At 42.5% G+C, this 12,500-nt stretch overlaps 2 protein-coding genes across 2 annotated transcripts in view; one reads left to right on the forward strand and one right to left on the reverse strand.

Moving 5' to 3' along the window:
* LOC109897008 (tumor necrosis factor ligand superfamily member 12-like) overlaps positions 1 to 9,227 on the forward strand; it is an 11,486-nt gene extending 2,259 nt beyond the window's left edge. The window contains exons 2-6 of the mRNA XM_020491493.2: positions 150 to 231; positions 6,275 to 6,331; positions 6,441 to 6,464; positions 6,693 to 6,823; positions 6,969 to 9,227. Of these exons, the coding sequence (XP_020347082.1) occupies positions 150 to 231; positions 6,275 to 6,331; positions 6,441 to 6,464; positions 6,693 to 6,823; positions 6,969 to 7,235 (561 nt within the window). The 3' untranslated portion in view covers positions 7,236 to 9,227. The remainder of the gene's footprint in view (positions 1 to 149; positions 232 to 6,274; positions 6,332 to 6,440; positions 6,465 to 6,692; positions 6,824 to 6,968) is intronic.
* Positions 9,228 to 10,094: 867 nt separating this feature from the next.
* LOC109897009 (chromodomain-helicase-DNA-binding protein 3) overlaps positions 10,095 to 12,500 on the reverse strand; it is a 31,186-nt gene continuing 28,780 nt past the window's right edge. The window contains exon 39 of the mRNA XM_031832300.1: positions 10,095 to 12,500. This exon is cut by the window's right edge and continues 797 nt beyond it. The gene's annotated coding sequence lies outside the window, so the exon portion shown is untranslated.

A 12,500-nucleotide genomic window follows, 5' to 3' on the forward strand; every position in this document is an offset into this window, starting at 1 on the left:
CTCTCTCTCTCTCTCTATCCCTCTCTCTCTCTCTCTCCTCTCTCTCTCTCTCTCTCTCTCTCTCTCTCCCTCCCACCTCTCTCCCTCCCTCCCTCCCTCTCCCCCTCTCTCTCTCTCTCTCTCTCTCTCTCTCTCCTTCTCTGCAACAGGTGAATACTCAGCGGAAGGCCATTGTCCAACTCATCATGGAGAAGAGAGATTTGCTGGTGGGCCAAAGGGTGAAGAGAGATGGTACATGCTTGTGTGCCTGCATGCTGGTGTGTGTGTGTGTGTTGTGTGTGTGTGCTTGCCAGTAAAAAAGGATTCATATAGCACTACACATCAATTACACTCTACCGCAGTCAATGCCTCTTTCTCTGCCTCCCCATCATCATACATGCAATACATAATCAACAATAACCAAATGGTCACAATAGATCAGTGATGATAGATCCCATCAATGGTGCTCTGCTCTGTTTTTTTATGGAGCAGCACAGGATTTAACTACAGGGGAATCTTGGCTGAATGGCACCTTGGTTAAGCCCCATGGGCACTCGCTGCCTGCTGCTAAAAGTTGACACAGGAAACAGTAGGCAGCTGGGTGACTGATGCAGAAATTACAGGTCTGCTTTAGACTGAAGAGAACCCAGAGAAACCATCTGGCACGAGGAGGGAGACCACGTTGCACGCTTCAGGGACCTAAAGTGATCTTTCCCCCGATGAGACTGACAATAGCTATGATTTGTTGAGAAAGATTGAGCAGATTGGCAATTTTTTTGATGATTAAGCATTGGATTATATATAGGCTGTAGTACCTACATGTTTCAAGCAGACCACCATAGTCCCTGTGCCCAAGAATGCCAAGGTAACCGACCCGTCTAAATGACTATTGCCCTGTAGCCATGAAACCCTTTGAAAGGCTGTTCCTGGCTCACATCAGCACCATCATCCCAGACACCATGGGCGTACTCCAATTCCCATACCGCCCCAATAGATCCAAAGAGGACACAATCTCTATCGCACTCCACACTGCCCTTTCCCACCTGGGCAAGAGGCACACCTGTGTGAGAATGCTGTTCATTGACTACAGCTCAGCGTTCAACACCATGGTGCCCTACAAGCTCATCACTAAGCTAAGGACCCTGGTACTGAACACCTCCCTCTGCAACTGGATCCTGGAATTCCTGATGGGCTGCCCCCAGGTGGTGAGGGGAGTCAACAACACATCCGCCACACTGACCCTCAACACCGGGGCCCCTAAGGGTTGAGTGCTTAGTTTCCTCCTGTACCCCCAGTTCACTTAGAACTTGCATGACCACACAAGACTCCAACAGCATCCTTAAGTTTGCCAACGACATGACGGTGGTAGGCCTGATCACCGACAACGATGAGACAGCCTATAGGGAGGTGGTCAACTAGCGGAAGTACCGGTTAGTTAAATAGTTAGCCAAACAGCTACCAAGGCTATCTGCACTGACCCTTTCTGGACTAACCTTTTTGACTAATCACGTACACTGCTGCTACTGTTTACGATAGGTGACTTTATTCCTAGTTATACAGTATTTACATATCTACCTAAATTACCTAGTACCCCTGCACATCGACTTAGTACTGGTACCCCGTGTATATAGCCAATTTATCATTACTCATTGTGTATTAATTATTACTTTTATTATTACGTTTTTTACTTTTCTATTATTTCTAAAAAATAATATCTCTCTGCATTGTTGGGAAGGGCCCGAAAGTAAGTAGTTCACTGTTAGACTACACCTGTTGTTTACAAAGCATGTGGCTAATAAAATGTGATTTGGTAACATTTGATTTGAGACTAGGCAGTGCACACGTCATCTCTGTGCATCGGGAAATAATTCTGAGGATGGACAATAGTGAACCTGGGTTGAAAATCACTAGGAGGAGACTGCTCAAGACTCGAGAGTTGATGGTTTCTGAAATATCATGTGGGTTAGCTAGACTCATATCCCTGGGCATGTGTGCCAAATTCTATCACTCTTGAGTGAAACGGATCAAGAGATATCAACACATGCAGGTTATAGTGCCACTGTGAGGTCGATATGTTCCTGCATATGTTGAGTCTTGACAGTGTTTGCAACGTGTCCCAAATTTTGTTACAATACGAATATCCTTGACTGATTTATATGCATTTATGTGCCAGACCACGCCCACGTGAATGTTTATTGGTCAATGTTGTTTTCGGTAATAGTGTTGCGTTGAGAGACCTTTGTCCATTTTGCAAGAAGACAAAGGTAGCCTAGTAGTAGCCTTGTGCAGGAATATATGATGACACTCTTATTCAAAACAAAAAAGCTGGCAGCGAAATATAATAGAAATATGTGATAACCTGTTGTTAGTTAGAAGAGTAAAAATCCTCACCTTTTCTGGCTGTGATGGTTTCATATTTGCGAAATAGTACTGAATAGAACTGATATGCAGCCAGGACACTTCAATTGTAAATAACCTCAATAAGAAACAGTATTGTTGCTTTGATCACATCAGAAGATATCCTCCTCACAATCTCCAAAATACAACAGCCATAGGACAACTTTGTTTGGACGTTGTAAAGGACCATTCGGCCGAACCTGAAGAGATATAGCTCGCTAACATCCTCCTTTTCCACGTGAAAAAAATAATGTGGACAGAGACTTGCTAGCTACAGCAACTAGCTAGCTGAGATTTTCTACAAGGAATCTGCTTCCTGAAAAAAAAAGCTTCTCCCAAGTGGGTGTGATACCTACTCCCATTTTCTGCTGCACTGCTGGTGCAGTGGCAATCTTTACCAAGGAACACCTTCGGTGCTCGGTTGTCTCCACCAAGTCTGTCCCCAAACAATTTGATTTGCTGGTTTTAAGCATTAAACTTTCAAATAGGTCTTTGTTGACTGTTGCTGGGTGTTATCGTCCACCATCAGCACCGGCCTGTACCGTAAATGCCCTAAGCTCTCTCCTGGCCCCTTATACTAAGTCTGAATTTGTCCTGCTAGGTAACCTAAACGGGGACATGCTTAAACCACCTGACCAAGTCCTAAAGCAATGGGATTCCTTACATCTTTCTCAGATTATTACCAATCCCACAAGGTAGGACTCCAAACACCCAGAAAAGGCTACTCTCCTTGATGTTATCATCACAAATAATCCTGATAGGTATCAGTCTGGTGTTTTCTGTAAATACCTTAGTGATCACTGTTTTACAGCCTGTGTTCGTAATGGCCACTCAGTGAAATGACCTGTCGTGATTTGTCATAGACGCTTGCTTAAAAACTTGAATGAGCAAGCCTTCCTTAATTACCTGGTCCCTGTAAATTGGTATAGAATCAGCTTGATCCCGTCTGTTGAAGATGCTTAGACCTTCTTTTTAAAATATTTTCAGTGGTATTGTTACAAACACATCCCCATAAAGAAAATGAGAATTAAAAACAGGTTCAGCCCCTGGTTCGACCGTGATCTTGCAGAGTTACTCCACCTCAAGAATTCCATTTGGCGAAAGGCTCACCACACGCATACTCAGGCTGACTGGCTCTCGTTCAGGCAAATGAGAAATAAGTGCACTCAGGCTATCCGGAAGGCCAAAGTTAGTTACATTAAGGAGCAGTTCTCTCTCTGTGGGTCTAACCCCAAGAAGTTCTGGATAATGGTTAAAGACCTGGAGAATAAACCCTTTTCCTCACAGCTGCCCATGCCCCTTAATGTTGAGGATGTGGTTGGAGCACATGGCTGAGCTCTTTAATCACCAGTTCATTAAGTCAGGATTCCTATTTGACTCAGCCATGCCTCCTTGCCCGTCCAACATTTCCTCATCTCCCAGACCTTCTAATGCAAGTACCCCAGATGCTCCTCCCTCTTTTTCCCCTGCCCCGCTACAGGCGGTCACTGAGTCCGAGGAGCTCCTTCAACTTGACGACAAAAAAAAACATCTTGGTCAGATGGTTTAGACCCTTTCTTCTTTAAGGTTGCTGCTCCTATCATTGCCAAATCTATCTCTGACCTTTTTAACCCGTCTCTCCTCTCTGGGAAGGTTTCTATTGCTTGGAAGGCAGCCACGGTGCATCCTTTATTTAAAGGGGGTGATCAAGCTGATCCTAAATGTTCTAGGATCAATTTCTATTTTGCCCTGTTCATCAAAGTGTTGTAAAAACTTGTCAATAATCAACTGACTGGCTTTCTTGATGTCTATAGTATTCACTTTGGTATGCAATCTGGTTAACGCTCAGATTATGGATGTGTCACTGCAACCTTAAAGGTCCTAAATGATGTCACCATTGCCCTTGATTCTGAGCAAATGTTATGCTGCTATTTTTATTGACTTGGCCAAAGCTTTTGATACGGCAGACCATTCCATTCTAGTGGGCCAGCGAAGGAGTATTGGTGTCTCTAAGGGGTCTTTGGCCTGGTTTGCTAACTACCTCTCTCAAAGAGTGCAGTGTATAAAGTCAGAACATCTGCTGTCTCAGCCACTGCCTGTCCCCAAGGGAGTACCCCAAGGCTCGATCCTAGGCCCAACACTCTTCTCAATTTACATCAACAACATAGCACAGGCAGTAGGAATCTCACTCATCCATTTATATGCAGATGATACAGTCTTATACTCAGCTGGCCCCTCCCTGGATTTTGTGTTAAACATTCTATAACAAAGCTTTATTAGTGTCCAACAAGCTTTCTCTGCCTTAACCTTGTTCTGAACACTTCCAAATCAAAGGTCATGTGGTTTGGTAAGAAGAATTCCCCTCTCCCCACAGGTGTGATTACTACCTCTGTGGGTTTAGAGCTTGAGGTAGTCACCTCATACAAGTACTTGGGAGTATGGCTAGACGATACACTGTCCTTCTCTTAGCACATATCAAAGCTGCAGGCTAAAGTTAAATCTAGACTTCGTTTCCTTTATTGTGATCGCTCCTCTTTCACCCCAGCTGCCAAACTAACTCTGATTCAGATGACCATCCTAACCATGCTAGATTACGGAGACGTAATTTATAGATCGGCAGGTAAGGCTGCTCTCGAGCCGATAGATGTTCTTTACCATTTGGCCATCAGATTTGCCATCAATGCTCCTTATAGGACACATCACATCAATCTATACTCCTCTGTAAACTGGTCATCTCTGTTTACCTGTCGCAAGACCCACTGGTTGATGCTTATTTATAAAACCCTCTTAGGCCTCACTCCCTACTATCTGAGACATCTACTGTAGCCCTCATTCCAAATACAACACCCGTTCTGCCAGTTACATTCTGTTAAAGGTCCCCAAAGCACACACTTCCCTGGGTCTCTCGTCTTTTCAGTTCGCTGCAGCTAGCGACTGGAAAGAGCTGCAAATAACACTCCACATGATGAATGGCCTCTATTCACATTACAGTTAAATGTGAACTGCATAATCAAAAAACAGTATCGCTTGAGGCTTACCCACAGAAAATCCTAATGCTATGGGGTCACCCACCTGCTAGTAATTTCAGCAGGGGCACAATTTTCCTAAGCTAAGCGGCCCCCCCTAGTGTTCAATGTTTGCCACTCTTTTTCCCCCACAACATATCCTACAGTGAACTGATCCTGCAGTGAATATATACTGTGTGTGTGTGTGTGTGTGTGTGTGTGCAGCCAGTATCAAGGCCTGGAATCACTCCCTGTAGGCCTGATACTGGAGCTAAAACAAACCTCTGGTGAACAACGAGGCCTGTCTCACCCCCTCTCTCCCTCTCTCCCCCAGTTTTCGAGATGGATTTTATTTATTGTATTTATTTGAACGGTGGCCATGGCTGTTGCTCTTGCCTGTTTCTCCTGACAGGGCCTTCACAGCTCATTTGGGTCATAGAACAGCCAAAGGTCTCTCTCCCTCTCTCTTTTGCTCTATCTTTCCCCCCTCTCTCTATCTCTCTCTCCCTAACTGTCTTCTGTCTCTCACATTCTCTCTCTCTCTCCCTCTATCTATCCCTATCCTCCCTTTCTCTCCTATTCTCTCTTAATTGACTGTGTTTCAGTTGACTGGACCCAGCTGGCACAGAAAGTAGAGAGAGACAGAGACAAAAGTAGGCTAAAAAACAGGAAGTAAAAAAAGACTGATATCCTAGCAGAGTAGAGCAGAGCCGGAGTAGAGGAGAAAGGAAATCCTTCTCCATCTGTTAGAGCCGTTTGAGTATTCAGGTGGTGGATAAACAACCACAAATGAATACATTATGGTTTCTACGACACACACCACAGCTGTGACAAATGAAGGAAAACAAAAACCCCTCTGAATTTTTCTCGTCTGTCATATTAACTAATTCGTTCTTCCTTCTTCCCTTTGCAAGGGGGAACTGGAAAAGGGAAGAATGGACATGGAAAGAAAGTGGCTTCTCAGTTTGAGAGTAAGTGACTTGGCATAGTGTTATAATGTAGCATCTGTTGAAGTGGTTTGGATTGAATAACAGTTCTAAAATCCTAATTCCCCTTTCCCTCTCTCTCTCTTTCCACCAGTAACCAAAGAGTCTGTTCAGAAAGGTAAGCTTCATAAACGTGGATGATGACATTTATGATGGAAAAGTCTTCTGCATTTCTGGAATTGGTTTCGTAAGATCTCTGTCCCCGATGAGTGTTACAAACTGTAATAAATCATCCCTACACATACAAACCTACAGTATAAAGAAAGAGAAAATAATATGTTGTTATATTTACGCGTGCACCGGTTCCTCCCTTTCAGTGCTTTAAATGTGTGTGTCTGTGTTTCAGTGGGAGAGGACGGCTTGATAAAAGGATGGACGGACTCCGAGCACTTGAATATGAGCAAGGCGGTGAAGTACAATGCAGACAGAGGCATCTTCACAGTTGAGAGAACGGGAGTCTACTTCCTGTACTGTCAGGTGAGCCTCTGGGAGTTGTAGTCCTTGGTCCACCTGGACGGAACTACACCTGTCAAACAACACAGGCTTAATCAAACGCTGATTGACCCCTGTTGTTCTGCTCTCTGCTTCTTCTTCCTTCATTTTCTCCATCTCTATCTCACAGGTGTTGTTCAATGAGAACCAGTCTCAGCTGGTGAAGCTGGACGTGGCGGTGGTGAGGGGGAGCCAGCGGCTTCAGAGGTTACAGTGCATGGAGGGCTACGGGACTACGCCTGCAGCCGGATCACACCAGTTCCACTTCCTCAAACCCTGCCAGGTGTCCGGCCTGCTGCGGCTGGAGAAGGGGGTGGAGCTAAAAGCCATCACAGGCCCCGCTTTCAACCTCCACATCACGGGAAAGCATTACTTCGGTCTCTTTAAGGTCAACTGAGCTACAGGAGAGGATGGGCATTTTAAAAGGAAGGAGGAGAAACCTGTTTTAAAGGAAGTGTTTTGTCTTATTCCGACCTGTATCGAAGAGACACACCAATGTGATATTTCCGGATTCGTTTTTATTGTGAAATCTGGACCAATGATCTGAATCGTTGGAATAACTATGAATCATGTTACCTATAGACACTCTGTATGATACCTTTTCAAAGACAGAAACTACAAGGAAGAAAGTGAAACTATATTATGCACTTCTGGACTCTCCAAGAGTTTCTACCCCTGCTTCTTTGAAGATTTAAAACGAATGGAATATTCTCTGATGGAGCTCTTTTGGAGCACAACACATCCACCTGACTCTTCTTTCACCGTGACTTGGCCTGAAGACTGCGGGTGCACCTCTCTGAGGAGCTACGCTGGTGGACTACTGAATGAGAAGGATTTTGGATAATGAGCTCTACAACTCTTGTCTCTTTTCCATTGTAATCCTAGCTTAGGTTATTTCAGTAGCTTGGAGATAATATAAGCAGCCCAACCCCCCCCCACCCCATTCAGAACAGCCTCAGTTCGTCAGGGCATGAACTATACAATGTGTCAAAAGTTTTCCACACGGATGTTGGCCCATGTTGACTCCAATGCTTCCCACAGTTGTGTCAAGTTTGCTGGATGTCGTTTGGGTGGTGGACTGTTCTTGATACACATAGGAATGTGTTGAGCGTGAAAAACCCAGAAGCGTTTCAGTTCTTGGCCCCTGTTCAAAGGCACATAAATCTATTGTCTTGCCCGTTCACCCTCTGAATGGTGCACATACACAATTCCTGTCTCAATTGTCTCAAAGCTTAAAAATCCTTCTTTACCCGGTCTCCTACCCTTCACCCCTTCATCTACACTGGTTGACGGGGATTTAACAAGTGACATCAATAAGGGTAGGGATCATAGCTTTTTTATGTCATGGAAGGAGCAGGTGTTCTTAATGTTTTGTGCACTCAGTGTTTATCATCTTACCGAAAGAATGCATCTCAATCTGCTAATATTATAGGCCTATCGTATATAATTTTCAGATGCAAATATTGTTCTGTTCACATTCAACTAAACAGCGATGCGCACCTTGGCTCAAGCCTAAAAACCGCCATCAAAAGTCCATTATAGTGCACTGTGCTATGAGACGCATTGGATTGAACCTTGACCTGTATGTGAAAATAAGGGTCAACCTGTGGAGATATTTCATGGTGGAAATAGAAATGATTTTGTATATTATATTCACAATACTTGTACTCATTCCAAAGCGCTCTTACGTGCCATTTGCAGCAGTATGTTTTGAATACAGACAGTACAAACAAAGTATTTCTATCAGGTGGTTTGGTTTAATGTTTCACCACTCCTACTCTGGTTTATAAGTAGTATGTGGGGGACCACATTGGTTTCTGCTCAGCAATTTCCACACATGCACGCACACACGTATGCAAACACACACACACACACACACACACAGCAAAAGTCAAGTGATTATGGATTCCAGCTCTAAACGTCATTTCTCATCATTAGATCAAAAGTGTAAAATTTGGTTTTGTAATGTATACATAGTTCTTGTTTGATTTCCTAATCCTTCTCCGCTTCCCTTTTGTGTTTACCCACTTTGCACCTCTCCTCACACACACAGACACAGACACACACACACACACACACACACACACAGCTCCTCAACTCTCACTTCCTGATTCCGATCTTGAACCAAATAGCTGAAAGCGTTTGATGAAAAACATGTCGGGTACTTCCCTCCCCAATTCCTTTTATTTCAAATGTCAAAGTTTATTGCCACTTCAAAAAGCCTTATTTTGCACAATGAGGCCTTTCGCTGAGAAGTCTTAACAAGTAGGGCAAGGTTGAAGAACCAGTGAGGGGATATTGTGTATATTCATGTTTGCGAAATTATGTCTGAAATGCTGGTTGTTGTTCTAAACTCACTTCCTATAAAAATGTTAACCTTGAAAACGTTTTCCCGTTTAAATATCTCCTTGTGTTCGCTTTTGACTCAGACCAGGGATTACTACTGTACAGAGACAGGATCTTAATTTGAGCCAGTTTGCTACAGCAGAAAAAAAATCCTGAAGCAACAGGAAATGTAACTATTATGTGGATTATAATTCAAATACATTTTTGTAGGGTTTGATACATTTTTCGGAAGGAAATATCACGTCTGAAATTTCAAAGTGGAAATTACAAACTTCAGCAGCCTTTTTAAACCTCAAATACACTACAAGTTTTAAATGTCCTGAATTGCAGGAAAGATCTCCTGCAACAGGGTGATCAAATTAAAATCCAACATATGTACAATGTACAATGATACAGTATGACACAAAACATATAAATCATCTTCTTGTCATCTTCTAACCCCATTCTTCTCCGGCTTCCCTCGATGACATCACTGTATTGCTGAATAGAATGCGTGGAATCCTGCTCTATTCTAGTTCTTTAATCATGACTCACACACTACTGTGTACTCAGTCGTCACCACCTGTGATTCATAGATCTGTAGCTTCTCAAGGTCTGGATTCAGTGCAACACAGTGCAGACAGACTGAGATGACCTCATGTGGGGGCTGGAGGAGAGGACTCAGTCACAACTGATCTGCGTCACGTCATATCCTGTAGCGTCACTATGCTCCCTATCCTATTGTAGTATCCTGTAGCACGGTATAGTATCCTATAGTAGATTTTTTACCCATGATCACTGAATCTGTGTGTGTGTGTGTGTGTGTGTGTTTTTTACTTACTGTTGCTATTCCAGCATCCATTCACATTTTTTTTTAAATGTGTTTATTTTTATTACAAACAAAACCCCAAATAAAAGACAAAGAGATGCATTATTATTGTGGCATCACTGCCACTCATTGTTTCATCGATCGGCATCACAACAACGTACACAGTAACACAAGATATCAAGAAATGAAAAACAAAACAAAATCTGAAAAAAAAAGAACAAAAGAAATTAAATGAGAAAAGAAGTGCTTGATTTGACAGTATACATTCTAGTTACGGGGTTGCAAAACACGTCCTGCGAAACGTAATCGGTGAAATGTTGCTTAGACTCTTCAACTTGGAACACCACTGTGGAGTATCCAGGGTGTTAGCTAAATAAATTAAATGTTTCTACTTTAATTATTTGAAATAAGTGCAGGGAACTAACTAAAAGTAGACTATTTCAACTAGCATATATAGAGTTTACATCTCCTGATCTATTCAGGTTTAATACACTTAATTCAGACGTAACTTTCTTTACAGTTATTTCAGCTATGTTATGTTTAAGGCGTATTTGTGGATACAGTATATAAAATTGACTCGATTCAACTAACAGCCTCTGAGTTTCCAAAGAATAATGAATTAATGTACTTTAACTGTTAAGATCGTACACCGTTTCATTGTGTCTTTCACGCATTTAGGGTTTTACATATGTCATCTATTATAAAGGTTATTTGCAAGCCCCAAATCTAGAATGTCATTTTTTTTGTTGTATTATATCAATCTATGAAGTTCAAAGGTCAACCTCTGTTTGCTTTCTGTTCTGACTATAAGATGTCAGATGCAGCATAAGAAATGCACCAAATCATAAGATTTTATCGTTTTCTCAATTTCTCATTTGGTAAAAGCTCTTTTTTCAATAGTAACAGCAAAGACAACAGCAACTTCGACAACAACAATAATAATCATAGTCGTAGTAAGTTAACAAGAGTAAAAACACGAGAACACGAATGAGCCAAGTTTAAATATGCAAAGAATATCACAGAATTCGTAGAAAGAAGTAGAAACTCGAAAAAACAAACAAGGAAGAAAGGGTTGATCGAGAGGAAGAGGAAGAGAAAAGGGGGATAGAAGCCAGAGGAAGGGAGGTTAGAGAGAGCAAGGGGAGAGGAGGACCGTAGTTGAGGGTAGTCAAGAAGCTTTATAACACTGTATGACTTGCCTATGAAAGGTTATGACCATTCACAGCGGTTCTGAAACTATCCATTTGATTGCTGTGAGTGAGACCTATCCTGAACCAGCACCGGAACCTCCCATCCCAATAAAAAAAAAAAATATGCGCCCTGGTCTGTAAGAACATCCACTACGCTATACCTCACTCAGTCAAGTTGGAGTTAAACTGACTGACTGTTCAGTATTTCTACATGGACCATCAGGTCAACATGAAAGGGAAATGGGCTGAGAGTTTCCTGCCAAGTTTAGAGCCCCCTGAGTCCTATAATACTTCACATCAATTCTCCAACAGGACGATTGATGGTTTTCGGCGAGCCTCTGAGACAACACTAGAAGAAATACTGTAGGCACAACTTGAATGATAACACACCATTTTTTAGTGAGTATTGCATGCGTCAGAGGACGAATGGCGGGAATGGTGTTAAGAGTCAAATGTTATACTGTTATATTATGCAGCTTCCTGTTACTGGAGTGACCTGTGGAAGGGTCAAAGGTCAAACTCTGTAGTGGTTATTGGTTCTAGGTATTTGGTGTTGAGAGGTTGAGGGTCTGTGAGCGGTGCCAGGATAAAGAGGTTCTAGCTTATGGTACTACATGTATATTGTTCTGGAGTGGAGTGGAGACCTATGAGTATTAGTAGGCTGCTTGTGAGGAGTATTGGTTGGTTTGAGGCAGACAATAAGAGATTGAGCAGGTGAGGGTATGTATGTATGTAACAGCGTAGACCACGTTGGTGTGTGTGTGTGTGTGTGTGTGTATACACGTGTGTGCACACGTGTATATGTTAATCTGTTTGTATACGTGTGTGAGAGTGTGCGTGCGTGTCAAGGTTATTATAGTAAATGAAAACTGAAACGAAAAGGGAAATTAAATCATTTACACATCTGTTTGAAAAACTAAAACTATACTGAAAATATTATCTTTGACTCCAAAACGAATTAAAATAAAATAAAACCATCATGAATTATGTTCAGTTTAAAAAATAAAAAAAGCTTCTGAATCTGGGCTGTTTCAAATAGACCTAGCTTGTGCATCACTATAACTAGTTATTCCCAGAAATACTTGAAGATATTAGGAGATGGGAAACTCGTGTATGTTGCCCGTATGTTGTCAATGGGCCATGCTGTGCATTTGGAGCGATTCTGGGACAAGGAGCACAACTCCTTCAAGGCTTGAATGGGAGTCAATTGGGTGCTAGCAAAAAATAAAACATTAGCATGAATTCCAGGCTGTATCACAACCGGCCGTGATTGGAAGTCCCATGCAATTGGCCCAGCGTCGTCCGGGTTAGGGTTTGG

This window comes from Oncorhynchus kisutch, linkage group LG9 (genome assembly GCF_002021735.2).
Source record: "Oncorhynchus kisutch isolate 150728-3 linkage group LG9, Okis_V2, whole genome shotgun sequence".
NCBI lineage: Eukaryota > Metazoa > Chordata > Actinopteri > Salmoniformes > Salmonidae > Oncorhynchus > Oncorhynchus kisutch.